General features: G+C 37.3%; 1 protein-coding gene and 1 long non-coding RNA gene across 2 annotated transcripts in view; one reads left to right on the forward strand and one right to left on the reverse strand.

Moving 5' to 3' along the window:
• LOC141283006 (uncharacterized) overlaps positions 1 to 22719 on the reverse strand; it is a 94057-nt gene that overhangs the window by 58930 nt on the left and 12408 nt on the right. The window lies entirely within an intron of this gene.
• Positions 2406 to 13937, forward strand: LOC135729782 (uncharacterized). The gene is made up of 7 exons (XM_065247634.2): positions 2406 to 4005; positions 4994 to 5074; positions 7185 to 7247; positions 7341 to 7382; positions 7474 to 7515; positions 7600 to 7641; positions 13064 to 13937. The coding sequence occupies exons 1-7, from the start codon at positions 2523 to 2525 to the stop codon at positions 13285 to 13287; spliced, it is 1977 nt and encodes a 658-aa protein (XP_065103706.1). The 5' UTR covers positions 2406 to 2522; the 3' UTR covers positions 13288 to 13937.

Below are 22719 nucleotides of genomic sequence, written 5' to 3' on the forward strand. Positions count from 1 at the left end.
ATAAGATGTAGAGTCATTATGCACATTTCTGCCCAATAATGTTTTAGATTTGACACTAGCTCTAGTAAATATCTGTCTGTTTGAGAGAAGTATACGGTTAGTTGTTCAAATTTGTCCTGTCTTCAGCTTTTGATGAGGGGTTTGCACTGAGAAAGATTTTCTTCTGTAATATCTGAATTTTAAGTAATATATATTGGGGGAAGCTTAAAGGATCAAACTAAAGAATTTTAATTAACTGTAATTTAAGAAATGTGATGCTTTGAAAGTATTTTAAGATAACACCTTTGTCCATTTTTTAGATGCCCTTGATGCCCAGACACATGCTTGTTACATTATAAAGTGCAAATTACAATATCATTTTCATTAAAAGCTTAAACTCCTTCCTTGGCCACTGACATTGGTTATTTACAGGGCATCTAAAAATGGACAAAGCAATTGTAAGCTGTTGTGACAAAAGTGACATTTAGGAATAGGAGTTGTGATTTGTCTATCAATGTAAAGTTGATTTTAATACATTACTTTTTTCTTCTTTATTTCTTTATAGTGCCATCATGAAGTTCATTGCGCAGTAATATCCAGTTTGGATTCTTGTGTAAATTGCAGTGGACCCGTTTCTAGTCGAAAATGGCTTGGCTTAACATGCAAATGTAAGTATTTGTATGTAAGTTTTAGAAATCTAAGATTTTTAGAAATCTGGGCCAACTGAAAAGTAAGAACATGAAAAGTATGAGCATGTACAGCACTCAATACTTTTTTGGGGCTCCTTTTGCCTGAATTACTGCAGCAATGCAGCGTGGCATGGGGTCAATCAGTCTGGCAGTGCTCGGGTGTTATAAGAGCCCAGGTTGCTCTGATAGTGACCTTCAGCTCTTTTACATTAATGGTTCTGGCATCTCACATCTTCCATCTTCACAAAAATCTATGGGGTTGAGGTCAGGTGAATTTGCTGGCCAATTAAGAACAGGGATACCATAGTCCTTAAACCAGGTACTGGTAGTTTTGGCACTGTGTGCAGGTGCCAAGTCCTGTTGGACAATGAAATCTGCATCTCCATAAAGTTGGTCAGCAGCAGAAAGCATGAAGGGCTCTAAAACTTTCTGACCCAGGACCTCAGAAAACGCAGTGGACCAACACCAGCAGATAACATGGCACCCCAAAGCATCACTGACTGTAGAAACTTTACACTGGACCTCAAGCAATGTGGATTATGTGCCTCTCCTATCTTCCTCCAGATTCTGGGACCCTGATTTTCAAATGAAATGCAAAATTTACTTTCATCTAAGAACATAACTTTGGACCACTCAGCAGCAGTCCAGTCCTTTTAGTCTTTAGCCCAGGCGAGACGGTTCTGACGCTGTCTGTTGTTCAAGCTTGACACAAGGACCAATGTTATGGAGATGCAGATTTCATTGACCTGCCCACAGTGCCAAAGTTACCAGTACCTGGTTTAAGGACCATGGTATCCCTGTTCTTAATTGGCCAGCAAACTCGCCTTACCTTTACCCCATAGAAAATCTATGGGGTATTGTGAAAAAGAAGATGTGATATGCCACACCCAAAAATACAGAATAGCTGAATGCCACTATCAGAGCAACCTGGGCTTTTATAACACCTGAGCAGTGCCACAGTGTGTAATGAATGAATATAATATACGAGTTTCACTTTTTGAATGGAATTAGTGAAATATATCAACTTTTTGATGATATTCTAATTATATGACCAGCACCTGAATATTTCTACTTTCATTTTTTCAGTGTGTTCAAGATCATGGCACAAAACCTGCTTCATGAAGAATGAGAAATCGGTATATTCATTTCTTTAATCTCACATTGTAAACATTTTAAACTCCGTTATATAAAACCTGTGCTTGAGTAAAGTTTATCTTAAGCATTTTGAAATAATAATGAAAAACGTGTTATTGGCTCTTTTTTTTAGATGGATGTTACATTTTCCAGTTCTGAAGAAAGCAGTTCTGATGAAGAGTATACTCCTCACGCTGAAAACAGCATTGATGAATCCTCTGATGAATTCATCCCAGATTCAAGACAAAACAGCGACAGTGGTGATAGTCTAACTATCAATACAAGGAATCCACCATATTGTAAGACCACTCAACTATTTTCAGAGTCTAAGAAGGCAGAGAGTGTGTCTCAACCCACTCACTGTTCATCCACTGAGCAAGATATGGTTAGTGACAAATCCAGCTCTGCTCAAGATCTCGTATGTAATGATCACGACACTACCACAAGGAATATGGAGATGCTTCAGAGTTTTAAGAAAACACCAAAAGAGTCTTGTGATAAACAGTCAAACCTCAAAGACACTTTTTCCACCCACAAAAATTACTGTTACGTGTGCAAGAAACCTCAGTCTAAAATTGTAGTGCTCGTCACTTTAAAAAGCATGAAGACAGTGAAACGGAAATTGCGGCTGCATTTCTGCTTCCTAAACACTCCAAGGACAGAAAAAGGTTACTTGAGAAGCTTCGAAACAGAGGCAACTATGAACATAATCAAGAGGTTATGGCAAATAAGAGTGGACCACTGAAGGTTAGAAGACGACCAGTAAGATCCGAGATCAAATTGAGTACCAAAACATACGTGCACTGCATATACTGTAAAGGCCTGTTTGTTCGCAAGGAGTTGTGGCGCCATACACGGAGATGTTCTTCAAAGATTTGTTCCGAGTCTGAAGCAACTGGTAAGGCTAAAGTTCTAGTTTTGGCTGACATTGCAGAGTCAACATTCTCTCAAGCAATCTCTCCTGAAGTGTGGAAAATCTTGGGAAATATGAAGAATGATGACATTTCATCTGTTGTTCGAAATGATTTTCTCATACTGCAGTTGAGTCAGAGTCTTTACAACAAACACGGAAGTGATCCAACAAAATTTGAATACATCAGACAGAAGGTACGGGAAGTGGGCAGACTCTTGCTAAGCATGAAAAAAAAATTCTCCATACTTAGCTTTGAAGATGCTTTGAAGCCAAACAATTTTTACAAAGTCATTGAGGCCGTGAAAGATGTTGCTGGTTATGAAGAAAAGAGCCACTCGTATAAGACACCAAGTCTTGCGCTAAAGTTAGGACATTCACTTAACAAAATTGCTGACATCATTCTCTGCAGGGCCATCGCAGGAGAGGATGATGCTCTGACGAAAGCAGCAGAGCGATTCAAAAGACTTTGCTCAAGTGAATGGGCAGAACATGTCTCCCATGCTGCTCTTGCTACTTTAAGCAAATCAAAGTTCAACAAACCATCTACCATACCATTCACACATGATGTGCAGCTTCTCCACCAGTGCCTAGAGAAGAAATCAGCTGATGCTTTTGAAAACCTGAAAAACCAAGAGTCTTCACAGGCATACGCAGAACTCACCAAAGTGACACTGGCACAAGTAATCATCTTTAACCGGCGTCGTGCAGGAGAAGTTTCAAAAATGACACTTGAGTGTTTTATGAAAAGAGACCAAACTGAGCTCCACGAGGACATAGCTCTTGGTCTGTCTCCGTTTGAGCAAAAAATGTCCAAGCATTTTAGCAGAGTAGAAATAATGGGCAAAAAAGGGAGAACAGTTGCTGTTCTGCTAAGCCCTGATCTTGTTGGAGCAATACAACTTCTTGTGGACAAGAGAGATTCATGTGAAGTAGATGGGGACAACCCCTTTCTATTTGCAAGACCAAAGTGTTCAGCCACCAGTTTCTTCAGGGGACAAGACTGCATCAGGCTTTTTGCAAATCAGTGTGGTGCCCAGAACCCTGAATATCTCAGATCTACACAACTCCGTAAGCAGGTTGCAACAATGTCCCAGATTCTTAATCTAAAGGATAATGAGCTGGATCAGCTTGCCAACTTTTTGGGCCATGACATTCGGGTCCATAGAGACTATTATCGGTTGCCAGATGCAACTATAGAAATTGCAAAAATCTCAAAGCTGCTTCTGGCAATGGAGAAAGGAACCCTTGCAAGTTTCCAAGGAAAGTCTCTTAGTGAAATTGAGATTGAAGGTATGTGCATAATTTTATATATATTTGAATAATCTTACAAAGTACCTTACAGGAATATCATTAATTTAGCAATAGCATACATGCAGTCATTGATTAGGTTTACATGTACACTAATAATGCGATTATTTCCAATAATCAGAGTAAGCCTTGCGTTAAACGCCAACACATTAGATTGCATCTAATTTGTAAAATAAGTAAGCATCACAAAGTGGTTATGGGGAAAAGAGATTTAATGAAGGTTCTTATGTAGCATAGTTCTTCAGGAGTGATGTTGTCATGTCAACCTTCTACATTTTTTTTACCTAAAGTTTATACATGATAACAAAAGGCCTGTTAGGACCTCCTACAGGAGGTTGGACTTTCAAGCAGTCTACCCTGAGGAATGGTGTTTCTTAGTTATTCACACTGATCAGTTTCTATAGGCCATACAACTGCAGGCACATATGTTGATTACATCAGGGCAAAGCTGCAATGTAACACATTAGACATTGATTATGCATTTAAAGAAATATTCAAAAACCCACATGCATTTTAGTTAGTGAGGTATAGATGTCATTAAAGCGTTTGCATGGACAAATACTGCGATTAAAAACTACGTATGACACATGTTTTAATATGATTATACTTGATACGATTATGAGCTTAATCAAATTATTTTTATGAAGTATTGTTTTTACATGAGGTCGAGTAAACTTGCAATATTGCCGAAATCCCATTATAATCGCATAATGAGGGAGCATGTAAACGTGGTCATTGTAAAACAAGAGAAAACAAAAATTTTAAATTCCATTGTAAAACGTAAATTCCAAACATGTTTCAAAATAACTGTTGTAAAATTTTTATTGGTGCTTAAAAAGATTGCTTTTTAGACTGCTATTATTGGGTAATTTTAATTAGTTTCATTGCTGACTAAAATGCTAGGAAAGTAACTAATTGGAATCAGAACTTGTATGTAAAGCGTGTGTTTATCATGTGTGCTTTTTTGTAGATGAAATTGATCCTGAATTAGACGACGAAGAAGAAAGTGATGAAGACGGCGAAGAATCGGATTCTCTCCATAGAGTAAATGGTATGTAATAAATTTTAATCATGTGTGCATCAGTAATGTAATGTATTCACTACATGTCTATCTTCAGTCTTCATGCAGACTTGCAAGTGTTATCTTTCTAGTCTACAACCCCAAAACAGAAAAAGTTGGGACACTGTAGAAATTGTGAGTAAAAAAGGAATGGAATAATTTACAAATCTCATAAACTTATATTTTATTCACAGTAGAATATAGATAACGTATCAAATGTTGAAAGTGAGATATTTTGAAATGTCATGCCAAATATTGGCTCATTTTGGATTTCATGAGAGCTACACATTCCAAAAAAAGTTGGGACAGGTAGCAATAAGAGGCCAGAAAATTTAAATGTACAAATTAGGAACAGTTGAAAGACCAATTTGCAACTTATTAGGTCAATTGGCAACATGATTGGGTATAAAAAGAGCCTCTCAGATTGGCAGTGTCTCTCAGAGGTCAAGATGGGCAGAGAATCACCAATTCTCCCAATGCTGCGGCGAAAAATAGTTTTCTGAGTTTCTCAGAGAAAAATTGCAATGAGATTGAAGTTATCTTCATCTACGGTGCATAATATCATCCAAAGATTCAGAGAATCTGGAACAATCTCTGTGCGTAAGGGTCAAGACCGGAAAACCATACCGGATGCCTGTGATCTTCGGGCTCTTAGATGGCACTGCATCACATACAGGAATGCTACTGTAATGGAAATCACAACATGGGCTCTGGAATACTTCCAGAAAACATTGTCAGTGAACACAATCCACCGTGTCATTCGCTGTTGCCAGCTAAAACTCTGTAGGTCAAAAAAGAAGCCATATCTAAACATGATCCAGAAGCACAGGCGTTTTCCCTGGGCAAGGCTCATTTAAAATGGACTTTGGCAAAGTGGAAAACTGTTCTGTGGTCCAACGAATCAAAATTTGAAGTTCTTTTTGAAAAACTGGGATGCCATTTCATCCGGACTAAAGAGGACAATGACAACCCAAGTTGTTATTAGCGCTCTTTTCAGAAGCCTGCATCTCTGATGGTTTGGGGTTGCATGAGTGCGTGTGGCATGGTCAGCTTACACATCTGGAAAGGCACAATCAATGCTGAAAGGTTTATCCAAGTTCTAGATACATATGATCCCATTCAGACGTCGTCTCTTTCAGGGAAGACCTTGCATTTTCCAACATGACAATCCCAGACCATATACTGCATCAATTACAATGTCAAGACTGCGTAGAAGAAGGATCTGAGTACTGAAATGGCCAGCCTGCAGTCCAGATCTTTCACCCAAAGAAAAGATTTGGTGCATCATAAAGCGAAAGATGCGACAAAGAAGACCTAAGACAGTTGAGCAACTAGAAGTCTGTATTAGACAAGAATAGGACAACATTCCCATTCCTAAACATTGGTCCTCCTCCAGCTGTTCCTTTTATATGCACATTTAACTTTTCTGGCCTCTTATTGCTACCTGTCCCAACTTTTTTTGGAATGTGTAGCTCTCATGAAATCCAAAATGAGCCAATATTTGGCATGACATTTCAAAATATCTTACTTTCAACATTTGATATGTTATCTATATTCTACTGTGAATAAAATATAAGTTTATGAGATTTGTAAATTATTCCATTCCTTTTTTTCTCACAATTTCTACAGTGTCCCAACTTTTTCTGTTTTGGGGTTGTATATGGTTTATAAAAAATAGCAAATTAGCCTAAATAGGAATGTGTCTGATTAACAATGTAAGGAGTTTTGGTACTTTCTTTTGTAGTTTTTAAACATGTAGAGGTACCTAATAATTATGAATAATTTTTGTCTCATTTTTTTACAAATAGAAGTTTCCCTATTTTCAAACACATTTATGCCTGTTAAAGTGTATTCTATAAGCATCTTTTATGTCACTGTTAATTTTATTGCTGCCATATTTGCATTCAGTAACAAAGCATAAATTTAAAGCTTCTGCAGTGCAGTGCAATGCAGAGTGAGATATGAAAGGGGTTATGGTCAGAGGGGATGACTTAAGTGATGCCAATAGTGGGGCAGTGGCAAAGTAATCCTGCTTGCATATACAGAAACAAAGTATTTGGGTTGTCTAGTTTAACTATGCATTTTGTGTTTTTAAATTTAGGAAACAAAAAGAGGGTGGACCATGTAAAGTCGACCCAGGATGAGGAGATTGAAAGTTCCAACGGTATTTTTTGGATTACATTTATATTCAGTTGAAGATGGTTTGCAACTGATTTTGTAGAATAAAAGATTAATAGAATTTTGCTTTTTGCCATAGGAAAACAGAAAATGTCCCCCAATGAACCAGTCAGCTCCACAGGTATGTGTATGTTTATTGTTGTTTTTCACTTTACCTATTTTATGTAATGCGTGTTACAGTTTTTAACATGACACTTGTTTGTTTTCTATAGGAAAACGAAAAATGCCCCCAAATGAGCCTGTCAGCTCCACAGGTATGTGTGTGTTTATTGTTGTATTTCACTTTTCCAATGTTACGTAATGTGTGATACAGTTTTTAACATAAATTTTTTCTATAGGAAAACGAAAAATGCCCCCAAATGACCCTGTCAGCTCCACAGGTATGTGTATGTTTATTGTTTTTACTTTGTAACAACCCAATGTTAGGGTTGTTCTTGTGATCCTTGAAACATTTTTCAATTTTCAAAAGGCTGCATTTCTTTGTAAGAATGCTTGAGCCCTTTATAAACTTTCATTTTAAGGTTGTGATCATGTGGACTTAGCGGAGGTGTTTTTGTTTTTTGTTTTGTTTTGCACACTGCTGAGTCGTGCAGGTTATTTGCAAGTTAGAGTAATGTGAAAATAGTGGACGTGGATGTGCTCTGTGGATCTTCCCATGTTTCAGCTTGGTGGTAGGTGCAATGTGGTGAAGGTGTCAAACATCAGAGGTCTTGCTTATTCTCTGGAACACCTGCAATGACACACAAGAGAAAAGGGAAACGTATCTTGCCAAAGAAAGTAGATTATTCACAAACAACTTCTACCTGCAATTAAAACTGTCCCTATTTATTGTTGGCAGGACACAACAGTGTTTACCAGTGGTGGTATGTTTACCTCTTCATCCTCTGATGACATGCTAGAGCCTAAAAACTCTAGTCCCGCAATATATGGACTCTTATAAACACTACTCCCATCTATCCCTCAGTTCTAGGCAGACTAATTGACTCACAATGGCATACATTTAGAACTTGCTCTTCGGGGCCCTGTACTGCCAGGCTGAGTCGTTTGTGCATTGGCATGCCTATGACATTTTATAAATGGACGTCCCTCTGTTTTGCTGAATCTTTCATCAACCACATTTGTTCTCTGGAGGTTCCATTAGGAACTTGCTTAATGTCTTTAGTCAAGTGTCTTTCTTGTTTGGGATTCGTTAATGCCGCTTGTGCACCCCTCTCCTTCACAACTTCATTAACAGCATCATCTGCTAGGGCATCACCTTCTGCTTCTATTGTTGAGTTTTCTCTTGTCTGCTTCTGGTTCAAAAACTCCATCAGGTCTTGGATGAAATGCAACTAGCTGGTGCTGTAGAGAGGGGGTCTTTAGTTTCCCTGAAGCGCAAAAGCTTTTAGTAGAGTTGGTTTTTGTTCCTGCTGAAACCTTCTATCCAGGTGGCCCTCACAACATTTTGGTTTTTTTGGTGATCTCAGGCTGCAATCTTAAAGGTGCAGTGTGTAATTTTAGAAGGATTTCTTGACAGAAATGTCAAGATGGATATGTTATGTGGTTATTACCTTAGAATGAAAAATTTTTTTAGAGATCTCTGGATCTTCAGGCATACCAGTGTCCTTGTTAAATTTTTTTATAATTAAAATAAGAATGTTTTTATAGCTTCCCATCCAGCTTCAATGTTTTCTTGAAACTCACCAACTCGCCTTGAAACTCACCAGCTTTGATGTTGATGCTTTCAGTTAGCTTGTTTTGGTCACTGGCCCTCAAATTGACATTGAGAATGAATGCTCCATCTAATGGGTGTAGTGTGTAGATTTTGTGCAGTCGCTGTAAAACTTGCTAAGTCTTTTGTGGATTCTTGTATACATCTGGTAGTTCCCTTGACCATTTGTCAATCTGCTCAGGTGTTGCTGGCTGGTATGTTCTATGTGGAACATATTTCTTCACCACTTTTGTCACAGTGTGAGTTCGTCTCTCTCCATTCTCCTCCTCGTTGTAAACTTCAGTCCTTCTGTTTTTGCCAATCACAGGAGCGAGCCTGACTGTAGATCTGATCTTTGGAACATAGGTGTGAATAGATGATTCAGCCTCTATATCTAAATCACCACTTTCACAGTGATGTGGTAGCTCTCTCAGCAGAGCCATTGGTTGTTGATTTTCAGTACCTTGTTGTTCAGTCACTTGCTTGTTGCAGCTGCTAGTTTCTTTAGTTAATGTCCTCGCTATGAAACCGTTTTTTGTTTCAATTTGTTTGGAAATCATTCTGGTTTAACAGTTTATCTCTCTTTTCATTTTGCAGTCGTATAACTAATGCTCTAACCTTAACCTTCTCAGCTTCAATCTGACATTGTAGTTTGTCCATCTCACACTTCTGCAGGTGCTGTCGATTTTGTTTGAGCAAAATCACAGACCATCCATCTTTCTTGGTGTTTGTCCTTAAAGCTATAATAGGCAGGACTTGTCTAAAAAACTTTTTTACAAATTTGTTTAAACTGTCTTTATATACCAATACATAAGTAAAATGTAAGTGCTCTGAAAAAGAGAGTATAAAAATCGAGTGTTTGTAGACCTCTCACGACTGTTTAAAACGCAGCAAATTTTTTCTATTCGGGACAAAACAAATTATTGGCTTGCACGACGATCACTCTCTCTCGTGCGACCATGGCTACCACCCCTGTTGCTACAGGATCTGCCCACACATGCGCGCTCGTTGGTGTTTTAAGTGCTCAACGAAGCCTTCAAGGCAGTGCTACCTGGAAGGCACTCCCTGTGCCCCGAGTGTTTCAGCCAATCAAAACACTGGCGAGCCTTCCGCCAGCTTCTGGCAGTTTGAGCTCACCGTTGGTCAGGTGGGTAGCACAGATATGGTAAGATAGGAATGTGACTGTATTTAAATTCAGCTCGAAATGTTTCGAGGGTTTAAGTGACGTGTCCGTGGCACGACTTTTTTTCGTGCCAGTTTCACGTATTGGTTACTTAATTGTTTTTCCTATTTTCTTACCATTGTCGCTTGGGATTGGGGTTAGAACAACTTTGTTACATAAAATTACATCCTAACCCCAACTCCAAGTGAAAACATTTTAAAATTCTGACAAATAAACATATAAACCGATGCTTAAAATGACATCCGCATTTATGCCAAACCCCTTGCATGAAAACAGTTTAAAAATCAAACGAAAACCACAAATCTAACGGATAAAACGTGTATCAATGCAACCTGTTTTTAGCTTTGTCTTATAAATGTTATCAAATCAAACTAAATATATTTTAAACTTTACCAGTATCGATATGCTAGCTTGATAGTGAGTACTAAAACCACCCTATTTGTTTATATTCATAGTGATAAAGTTAGGTGTATTATTACATGTGATTCTGACATGATGTTACTAACGTGAGCGGAGAGGAAGGAGCGCGGTTCGTCTCAGGTAAATGCTTCTTCCAGCAGAGCGGTTGGTGCGTTCATGTGTTTTGGGGGGTGGCTTTGGAAGAAGCCCAGAAGGGAGGGGGTGAAGTGAATGTAAATAATAATTAGCTGCGTTTAAAACCGTCGTGAGAGGTATACAGACACTCGATTTTTATACTCTCTTTTTCAGAGTACTTACATTTTACTTATGTATTGGTATATAAAGACAGTTTAAACAAATTTGGAAAGTTTTTTTTTAGACTTACCTGCCTACTCTGCCTTTAAGCACTGTGTCTTTCCATAAGCCCTTTTGATGTCCGGCCAAGCCCATTGTCAACTCTCTGAGTGCTTGATACTGTATTTCCTACAGATGTCATCATGGCATGTCCTTATCTCCAGTCTTTTGTTCAAATATGCATTCAGATTTTCCATCATCGGATCAATGGTTACATTTGGAGGTTCTGTTCCTTGCCGTTCTGTAGTGGGTCTCTCAGGTTAGATCCACAACCATTGTTTTTCATAGACTCAGCAATGACCAGTACAGGAGAAGTACCCTCAGGGATGTGAAAACAAAACTAAATGTGTTGGATCTGTTTAAGGTCCTTATTCAGACTAAACAATTGGTACATACAGACAAACCCACTCAAACATACAATTCTAAAATGTACTCTTAATAACAAAAATTGGTTTGTGCTAACATATTGTTTAGTTCTTAATACTACAATTAAGAAAGCAATAGAACCATAATAAAGTGCATCTACTGTTTGCACACCAATAAACATTAGCCTTCACAGTTTAAACTGTTAAGATCTTTCTGAATCCTACTTCAGAATGCTCAGTTACAGTTTTCTATTTGTCAGTCAAAACTTTCTATATATCTTTCAATGGAAGGCAAATTGACTGGTTATAGACCATCTTTGGCACCCAGTCAAGTCTTAAAATCTTGCAGCAATATCAGTCCCAAGCTATTTCTTATTTTTAACCAAATAGCGGCTACTGATTAGCACCCAGTCAACAATCCTAAAATCTATAGCAGCAATATCAGTCCAAAACTATTTCTGTGACTTCTACAGTTTCTGGACGAATTGACCAAATTATTCTGCAACAATTTCTACAGACATTAAGAGAAAGGCCAAAGCTTCTACTTCTACAATCTCTAGATGAACTGACTAAATTGTTTAACAATTTCTACAAACTCCAGAAAAAGGACCAAGCTTAAAATGATTAACAATGCTACACTATGAACATTGGTCTGCTTAATTTTTTAAGTAGTACTTTAAGAGAGCTGATAAGTTTCACTCACCAAATAAAGATTTTAAGACAAAGTCGTCAAAGATGTTTTTCCACAAGCACAGTCCACAAACATAGTCGGTTTGTCTTCAGTAATCTTCAAAAACTAGAATCTTGGAAATTCTTCTGCTCTCTTGTAAAATCAGGGCACAGTTGCAACATAACACATCAGACATTGATTGCACATGTAAGAAATATACACAAAATCCTTCACAAAGTAATCCATATATAGAAAGAAACCAAAACAAATAAGTTCAGAAATTAAGTTAATAATATGAAATGACACAGGGAAAAGTATTTAACACAAGAAAGGGCGGTGCAAATAGACAAATGATTGTCTTTTCACTTCCTTATTATGGCCGATATGTTTGGTCAATTTTCTGTTTTTGCATAATATTTGCTAATGATGAGGACATTTTTGATTATTTTAAATGAAAATAATAAAATCCTCCTTTTCTAGACCTGATAAATTATTTAATCACACAGGCACTGCTTTCTGCTCATTCTGTGTCTCGCAAACATCATGATCATCATTCATTAATCACATTAAATGAGCCCAACTTTTGTGACCTCCCACTGAATGAGATTTGGACCTACTACATCTGCGTTGTTGATACATCTTGTCATACCAGCGCGAATACAGCCACATTGCCGCGTTCCCCCATTTCCGAACATGACGAGGCCTCTTCTTCGTTGGATAACTTTTCTCCCGGGGCATCATGGGATAGTGAAGTGTCTGTTGTATGCACACTTCAAAATCTAACCGGAAGTAGTAGGTCATCCGGGTGTTTTTGGCTTTTCGCCTACTATATAGTATTGAAGTAGGCGGTTTTGGATGCAACAATAGTCGCGAATTCTACAACAACGAAAGAGTATATTGATACACCTTAATTCTACATGGTATTTGGTTTATTTTAAAAGGTGACCTGTCTTCGTAGTGTTAAGAGTGGAAGCTTTTCAGTCTTTTCAGCTTGTCACTATAAATAACTATTTTTCTGCACACAATTGATTTTGCAAAGATATGTTTAAAGATGATACCCTAGATGTTATTGAATAATAATTTAAAGAAAACACAATTTTGACACAAATTCTATTTCTACTTGTTTGTTTGCTTTTTGCAGATGCCAAATCAAGGAGAATTGTGAAAAGGCCATGGACTGCTAATGAAGTGAATGCCGTTATGAAACATTTTAAAGTCCATATTTCAAAGGGACATCTCGCAACAAAGGCAGAGTGTGAGCAGTGCAAGGCTGCAGAGGACCCTGTGCTAGCAGAAAGAACTGTACAAAACATAAGGGATTTCGTGAGGAACCGAGGTTTGATGTTGAAAAAAAATAGTTCTTAGACAGATCATGGTCACCTTCTTTTAAGGTTTGTGGCTTTTGTTACTGTTAAGTTTACAAGTTAAATGACTGGCTGACTATTGTTCTCTTGTTAAAACTTTAAAATCTCTCATTTCCATAGTTAAACCCAGATCGTCCTTACAATACTATTTACATATTTACATACACACACCTAACTAACACCCGATTGAGAAGAAGATTTGGGTTAGCTAGATATCATTCACATACACGCACCTCGGAAACACTTAATTCCTGTCCATGTTAAACCAAAATTGTCCTCATAATCAGGTATTACTTAGGTGTGTGTGTGTGTGTGTGTGTGTGTATGTACGTGATTGATGTCCAGTTAAACCCAAATTGTCCTCACAATTAAGCGTTACTGAGGTGTGTGTTTGTGTATGTGAATGATGTCCAGGTAAATCCAAATTGTCCTCACAATTAAGCGTTACTGAGGTGTGTGTTTGTGTATGTGATTCATGTCCAGGTAAATCCAAATTGTCCTCACAACTCGGTAACACTTAATTGTGTGTTTGTGTATGTGAATGATGTCCCATTGACCCCAGATTTATTCCCATGAAGGGTTAGTTAGGTGTGAGAGTAAAACACTACAACCCTTATTTTTCTGTTGAAATACCACATACTTTTATAAAATAAATTTTGTTAACCCAAATGTTAATAAAAGGAATTCAAAAGTTTGAGTGTCTGACTCGGGAATGTATGTTATGTTCTTCATTTTATTTTATTTACTTATGTAAAAACGATTTTTATTTATTTACTTAGGACTAAACAATATAAATTTACATTTATTAATTTAGCAGAAGTAACTTGCACATGTTTTATGAGCAATGTCCAGTTAAAACCAAAAGTTCAACAGTACTCTTTAAGATACCTAGTCTTGAACAATAATAATTTTGATATTTTTTACAGGGAAACCATTAAATGTCAAATTTTTGCTTTTAAATTTAACTACATTTAAAAAATCCCTCCTCATCTCTCTTAAAAAAATTCTCAACTCACTTTACACTTCACATGTATCTTTTGTAATGTCTTGCATGATAAAGCCAGGTCTATATGTTGATATTGAAACAATATTAAGTAATCTTGTACTCTCTTGGTTAAAGTTAATGGATAATGATTTGTGTGTTAGTAGGTGATATCCATTATTATTTCTTTATTTAACCAGGAGAAATCAAATTGAGACTATATTCTCTTTTTCAAATAATATTTTTTTAATATAAACTATAATAGTCCTCATAAGTCACAACTGAATCAGGAAACGCCCATTCCCGCCCCGTCCTCATATTGTTGTAGAATGTCAAATCTTTATATTTTCAGACTGTTTTTCTAGAATTTAATTCTGAGTAGCCAGATTTACCCCCCTTGCCATATGGATCAGTTTGATATATCTTATTAATCTATATGACAAAGGGAAATGTGGGTCCTCATAAATCAGTATAAAACTTGTTTGGAAAAAAAGTCCTGATAAACCCCCCGTACCTGTGTGTGTGTGTGTGTGTGTGTGTGTGTGTGTGTGTGTGTGTGTGTGTGTGTGTGTGTGTGTGTGTGTGTGTGTGTGTGTGTGTGTGTGTGTGTGTGTGTGTGAGAGAGAGAGAATGTAACTTTTAATGAATGTAAAAGTAAAAGACAACGTCTTCGACAACTCTCCAACCAAAAACACAGAGATCCACACAAACAAGAAATAAGACAAAACTATTGCGAAGCACTTAGGGATTACAAAAATACAATTCACTACAAAAAACAACAACACCTCAATTATACTCTCAAAGAAATCCAAGACTCAATTCATAATAATCAATTCTGTGAAAAATGGAATAGCCTAAACAAAAAACAAAACCAGGACATACCTATACAAAATGGAGAACTGTGGAAAGACTATTTTAAAAACCTATTCAGGGAAATCTCCTCAGATAGCCTTACACCTGATCAAAAAAATGTACAAACTAAACTAAAACAATTGGAATCCATCCTTAAAAACAACCAAAACCCCTTAGATTACCCGATTAGCTTAGAAGAACTAAAAGATGCACTAAAGAAATTAAAACCCAGAAAGGCATGCGGTTTAGACAACATCAGAACAGAAATGTTGAAACACAGTCCTGCAGCAATGCAAGAGGCACTTCTAAAAATGTTTAATTTAATCCTACAAACTGGACACTTTCCTGAAACCTGGAGTACAGGTTTAATACACCCGCTATATAAAAGCGGAGACAAATTTGACCCCAATAACTACAGAGGCATTTGTGTAAATAGTAATCTAGGGAAGACTTTCTGTGGTATCTTAAATGCTCGGATTCAGGCCTTCCTTACCAAACACAACGTCTTAAGTAAAAGTCAGATTGGATTTTTACCAAACCACCGCACCACTGACCTAGCCTGGTAATACCATCCTCTGCTATTTCGCTTCGCTTCATATACAGTATATTCATATGAGTACAGAAGCGTAATGAAATTTAGCGGAAGTACGAAGTCTGACGTAGTCAGGCTACCACTGACCACATTTATACACTACAGACGCTAGTCAATCAACACGTTCATCATAAAAACAAAGGCAAAGTTTATGCATGTTTCGTTGACTTTAAAAAAGCATTCGACTCGATATGGCACGACGGCTTATACTATAAAATTCTACAATCAGGCATAGGAGGAAAAGTATATGACATCTTTAACTCCATGTACTCAGAAAACAAGTGCGGAGTTAAAATCGGTGACAAAAGAACAGAATTTTTCAGTCAAGGGCGTGGGGTGAGACAGGGCTGTAACTTGAGTCCAACTCTGTTTAACTTATATATTAATGAGTTAGCAGTGTTACTGGAACAATCCAGCACACCCGGTCTCATCCTAAACAACTCCGAGATTAAAGCTCTTCTGTATGCAGATGATCTGGTGCTATTGTCAGACACTGCACAAGGTTTACAGCAACACCTGGACCTGCTGGAGAAATACTGTCAAAACTGGGCCCTGACGGTCAATCTGAAAAAAACTAAAATTATGATTTTCCAGAAAAAAGCAAGATTACAGGATAACTGATACACATTTACTCTGGGAAACACTGCACTAGAACACACCTTACACTACGACTATCTCGGGTTAAAAATCAGCGCATCAGGCGGTTTTGGTCTTGCGGTAAATGCACTTAAAGAGAAAGCTAGACGAGCATTCTATGCCATCAAAGGCAAATTTAAACAAACAGACATTCCTGCTACAGTTTGGTGTAAAATATTTGATAGTGTAATAATGCCCATAGCTCTGTACGGTTGTGAGGTTTGGGGTCCACAATGCCTAACAGATTACTCCAAATGGGACAAACATCCAATGGAATCCCTGCATGCTGAATTCTGTAGAAATATTTTAAGAGTTCAGAGAAGAACACCTACTAATGCATGCAGGGCTGAATTAGGCAGATATCCCCTAATAATACACATCCAAAAACGCTCCCTTAAATTCTGGTCACACTTAAACTCAAGTCCCCCGAACACACTTCAATATGAAGCCCTTAAAACTCAAGAGAAGAGACCTAAAACCAGTCCCATCAGTCTCTAAAACTCCAGACCAGCACTAATGAACGCAAACAAACCACAATAAACCAAATCATTAAAGAAAGTCAAACTTTATATTTGGATCATTGGGATAATGAAAGTAAAAACCAAAGTAAACTAGAATGCTATCGGGCACTAAACAGAAAATACAGTCTGTCAGAATATCTCTCCACTGTTAGAGATGTAAAGCAGAGACGAATCCTCACTAAATACAGACTCAGTGATCACAGTCTGGCAATAGAGAAAGGCCGACATAGACAAACATGGCTCCCAAAAGAAGAGCGAATCTGTGTCCATTGTGACAGTGGTGAGATCGAAACAGAGACACACTTTCTCCTTTACTGTGGTAAATATAAAGAGCTTAGAAAAACACTGGTAAAATTTCAAAGCTCATACCAGGGATGCTCCAATCAGGATTTTTGCAACATATTTTGAAGTACCGATTTCTGTCGTCATATCAATGCAGTTTTTTGTCAAACTGATATGACGGTAACTGTTAACCTTTTTTCTACATAAAGTAATACCACAGATGTTGCCTTTGTGATATTATTTAATTATGTTTTTTATTGTCTTATTCGAGATGCAAATAAATAAGCAGTTAACAACGAGTTAACTCGTCAATGGCGGGGAAAGAGAAAAAAACAATGGGTACCGTAAACCGTGCTTACCGTTTATCAAAAAATCTTCTTCATCATTAATCACAATACTTTCATATTTGTTTCCTACTATGGAACTCAATGGTTACAATCAGCTGTGTGCTTAAAATCATTTATCAAAATATCTTCTTTTGTGTTCATCAGAAAAAAGAAATTCATATAGATTTAAAACAACATGAGGATGAGAAAATGATGACTGACAGAATTTTCATTTTGGGGTGATGTGGGTATGTTTCCTGTTTTATGTATAATGCTTTGGCAATATTGTAGGTTACACAATCATTTCAAGTTCCTTCAGAGAGAGAGAGAGAGAGAGAGAGAGAGTGAGAGAGAGAGAGAGAGAGAGAGAGAGAGAGAGAGAGAGAGAGAGAGAGAATTGAATTGAAAAATCTCTTTAATTTACAAAACTGCTTACTTTACAGAGTACATTCAAAAACCATAATAAAATGGTCAAAAAGTCATTTACAACTGGTTTCCAAAGCACAAAGTGTTATCTACAACAGAACACAAAACATCTCCCATACCCCATATAGCAATAAACTCCTCAACATTATTTGTAGCATTATAAAAAGCATAATCAATTTTTAGTCTAGCTTTAATCATTCTAACAAAAACCGTGTATGCTTCAAAATCAAAGGAACCTTCCATCTTATTTTTCCTACTAATGTAGATAGCCATTTTTGCTTGACCTAAGATGAAATTAAATAGCTGACATTTCACTCTGCGTGTCTGACTGTATTTAAAACCAAAAACAAACATTTCTTTTGAAAACTTTTCTCCAAACATTAAAAACAATTGCTGTAACAACATGAAAAAGGAACACAGTCTTTTACAATCCATAAAACAATGGAACACAGTTTCTCTTTGGGAGCAAAAAGGACAGTTGTCACTTACATTGGGATTAATCACAGAAATAAAAGCATTAACAGCTATACTACCATGTAAGACTCGCCACTGTAAATCGCCAACCTTTTTTGTTAACGGTGGTTTATAAAGTGCTCTCCACACAGGCTTGACCTCATTGTTAAGCCCTAAATGAGCCCTCCAAGGAGTGTCAGACCGCCCATTAAGTTTTTCCTTGTTTAAAACCTTGACAAACATTTTATACATTATTTTTCCTTCCATGTCATCAAAACTCTTAGTTTCGGATTCAGTTAACTCCAAAAACAGGCCAGTACAGTTTTTAAAATCAGGAACAAGAAACATTTCAGGAAAAGGATCATCATCATCAGGCTGACATTGACCATCACAATATTGATTTAACAAGGAAAGTTCAGAGTCTGTGAGTTCCTGGATAAAAGTTCTGAGTACATGATTTATAATTCTGATTGACCTCACTCCCACATGAGACGCCAGCCTTTCGGCCTTAGTCAAATTAGGTCCACACAGATCAGCAACCTGACGCAGAGTAACTGTCCCAGCCAACAGAAAACGTTGTAATATAAAAGATCCTGCTGCATTTTCAACATTAAAACGAGTCCCATGCAGTATTGGTTCTTTCAATAACCATGATAAAGTGCAACTCATTCTTTGTTTATGAAACATTCCCCATACAGTAAAAAGTCCATGATAAAACCTTGGAAGATTGGATAACTTGTAAGTGCTGAAGTCCATTAGAAACAAAGACTCAACAAGATCCAAATTACCCCCTCGAGTCAGTATAGTCCGAGCTAAGGGTCTCCAGACCACATCTGCCGGCCCAAAAAGTAGCCTCTGAATAAACTGAAGTCTGAAAGTAGCACCCCTACTTGGGAGATGCATAAGTCCCTGTCCCCCTTCTTCTTTGGACAGAAAAAGTATGCTCTGTGGGACCCAGTGCAAACGATCCCAAAAAAAATTAACAAGTACTGACTGAATTTTTGCCAGCAACTGTGGTGGAGGGTCTATACAAACCAAACGATGCCACAACATGGAAGACACTAAATTGTTGATCACTAAAATACGACCCCTAAAAGACATGTGAGGTAAAATCCATTTCCACTTTTTAAGACGACTCTCAACTTTTTCTAAAACATTGTCCCAATTTTTACACACAAAAGAGTCATCCCCAAGATAGACACCAAGATACTTAAAACCACCTTTACTCCATGATAAACCTCCCGGTAGGGTTAGGTTTTTACATAGTTCTGCCCCAACAGCTATGGCTTCACTTTTCTCCCAGTTGATTTTTGCAGAAGATAAAATACCAAAATCATTAATACATTGTGCAAGAATATTGACATCTTTTTGACTTTTGACAAAAACAACAACATCATCAGCATAAGCAGACAATTTGAACACTGTATCACATTTAGGAAAAATTATACCTGTAAGAAGCCTTCTTAACTTACATAAAAGAGGTTCAATGGCTAGGGAGTACAACATACCAGATAGTGAACATCCCTGCCTAATCCCTCTTTGAACCTTAAATGGAGCACTTAAACCACCGTTAATTTTAAGTAAACTTTCAATATCACTGTACAAGACCTGGATCATAGCTACAAAACTAGAGCTGAACCCAAACGCTTCCAACGTTTGCCACAAATATTTATGTTCAACTCTGTCAAAAGCCTTTTCTTGGTCAATGGAAATTAAACCAAGTTCACAACCCAAAGAACTAGAGAGGTCCAAAATATCACGAATTAAAAAAACATTGTCAGTTATCAACCTGTTGGGAATGCAATACGTCTGGTCCACGTGTATTACTTGCTCCATTACTTTTTTCAGTCTCATAGCTATCACCTTTGACAGCAGTTTTAAATCTGTGCACAACAGTGCTACGGGGCGCCAGCTTTTAATCTCCTGTAGGTCTCCTTTCTTTGGAAGAAGCGTAAGAACTGCTCTCCTGCAACTGAGTGGTAGCTGACCTTTCTTCAAACTTTCTTTGATTACAAGTAACAAGTCTTTGCCAATGACAGACCAAAAAGCTTTATAAAAGTCCGCAGGAAGTCCATCAATGCCTGACGCTTTTCCACTTTCCAAACTTGTCAATTGCACTATGCAGCTCACCTGAGGTGATATCTGCTTCCAACTTTTTGTTGGCTTCCTCAGAAACCGTTGGCAAGTCGTCAAAAAAAGACTGCGCCACCTCTGGTCTTTCAAAATGTTCTGTCTTAAACAATTGTTCATAAAAAGCCACTGCATATCTGCGTATCTCAGCAGATTCAAACAACGTCTGTCCAGTATCAGACCGCAAAGAGTGCATCAGTCTTTTTTGTCCATTCTTTCTTTCAAGTCCAAAAAAGAAATGAGAAGGTGCATCCATTTTAGCAACATTGTCAAAACGGGAACGAACCAAAGCACCTTGAGCAGAGAATCCCAACAGGCTCGATAAAGCTGACTTTTTGGTTTTGAGAGCTTCAAAATGCTCCCTTTCTCCTGTGGAGCCTGCCAACTCTTGCAGCTCCACTATTTCTCTCTCCAAATCTTTCATAGATCTGGTCATGTCCCTTGTAACATTGAAAGTATACTGCAAACATAACTGTTTAATTTTACTTTTCCCTATGTCCCACCATTGTTGTAGAGAAGTGTATTCAGTTTTCGTTTTCGTATAACCTTCCCAAAAAACCTTAAAAATATCTTTGAAAACTTTATCAGTCAGTAACGCTACATTAAAATGCCAATATGCACTCTTACATTTCAAATCTTTGATAAAGATTGAACATTGAACAAGATGGTGATCAGAGATTCCAGCAGGATGTATTGAACAGCTTTTAAAAACATTACACTGATCATTAAAACAATAAAATCTATCAAGTCTGGCTAATGAAATTGAATTATCCTTAATATGAGTCCAGGTATACTGTCTTTGAGTGGGGTGAAAAGATCTCCATACATCACATAGATCATTAGCTTCAATTAATTGAAGTAAACCCTTTTTACTAGGACCATGTGGTTCTTGATGATTCCTATCTACAGATGCATCAGCAGTACAATTAAAATCACCACCTAAGACCAAATAACAATCATCATCACAATTGCTGATCACAGAACTTAAGATATTTAGAAAAATGACTCTTTCAGTACCAACAGTTGGAGTATACACATTTACAAAGATAATATTTACATTTTCAAAAACAGCAGAAATTTTTAACAAACGTCCCTTAACAATTTCCTCAGTAACACAAGAGATTGGTAAAAACTCTCTAGAAAATAGAACACCTACTCCACCACTACTGCTGTTTTTATGACTAAGTATAATTTCTCCATCCCATTCTTTCTTCCAGGCTGCTTCATTATCAATCGTGCTATGTGTTTCTTGTATGAGCATAACATTTAGTTTTCTCAACTTAAACAAATTGAAAAGAGAGGCCCTTTTTGCATCTTCCCTGGCACCATTAATATTTAAAGAGCCCAATTTTATGTCACACATATTATAAAATGAGCTACAATTAAACAACACAGGGAAGTAAACCCAAAAGAAAAGAAAAAAGAAAAAACCCTTAAGCATCATTTGCCAATTGTGCTCTAACTTTAACCATCATCTTTTTAAGACGATAGATTTCCTGATCAGTAAAAGTCCCCTGATCAGTATTTTTTGTATACAGCTTAACAGAGTCACGAAACAATTTTAGATCTGGAAAAAAATCTTCAATTTTTACCAATCTCATACCCTTTGTTGTAATCAAAAAGGACTGAATTCTTGTGAAAGAGTAAAGACTTTCCACATCCACGTCTGGGTTTACATCTGCATTACTTTCACTTTCCTGTGTATCCAACATACTGTCCTCTGACTGAGAATCACTGTATGTTACATTCATTTTCGGCATTTTTGCAGCCTGTTCACAACTCACATTACTTTCGATCTCTTTTCTCTTAGTTGTTGCCATAGATACTTCACCATCACTCATAACATTTTCCTCATCAAACAACACCGCTTCTGCTACTCTAGTTGCAGTTTGATCTACTGATTGCTCACTTTGTGCTTCCTGATCATTTTGTATGTCTACTAAGTCTTCCATCATGTCATTCTCTTCATCACTATCCTTACTTTCATCTTCTTGAACATTTTTTACATCCCTTTGTGGATCATTTGGCAAGGCTCCGCTGGTAGTTGGTAGCTCCACTGCGCTAGCGGCTACCTGCCTCTCACCTACTCTCTCTGGGCATGAACGAATCATATGCCCCACCATTCCACACCCAAAACATTTCATTGTCTCAGAAGTAACATGCACAGTATATTCATAGCCATCTAGTTTAAACTTTAAGACCAAATTTAATTCCTCATTAATGTTTTTTGGAA

Source organism: Paramisgurnus dabryanus, chromosome 11 (assembly GCF_030506205.2).
Source record: "Paramisgurnus dabryanus chromosome 11, PD_genome_1.1, whole genome shotgun sequence".
Taxonomy (NCBI): Eukaryota; Metazoa; Chordata; class Actinopteri; order Cypriniformes; family Cobitidae; genus Paramisgurnus; species Paramisgurnus dabryanus.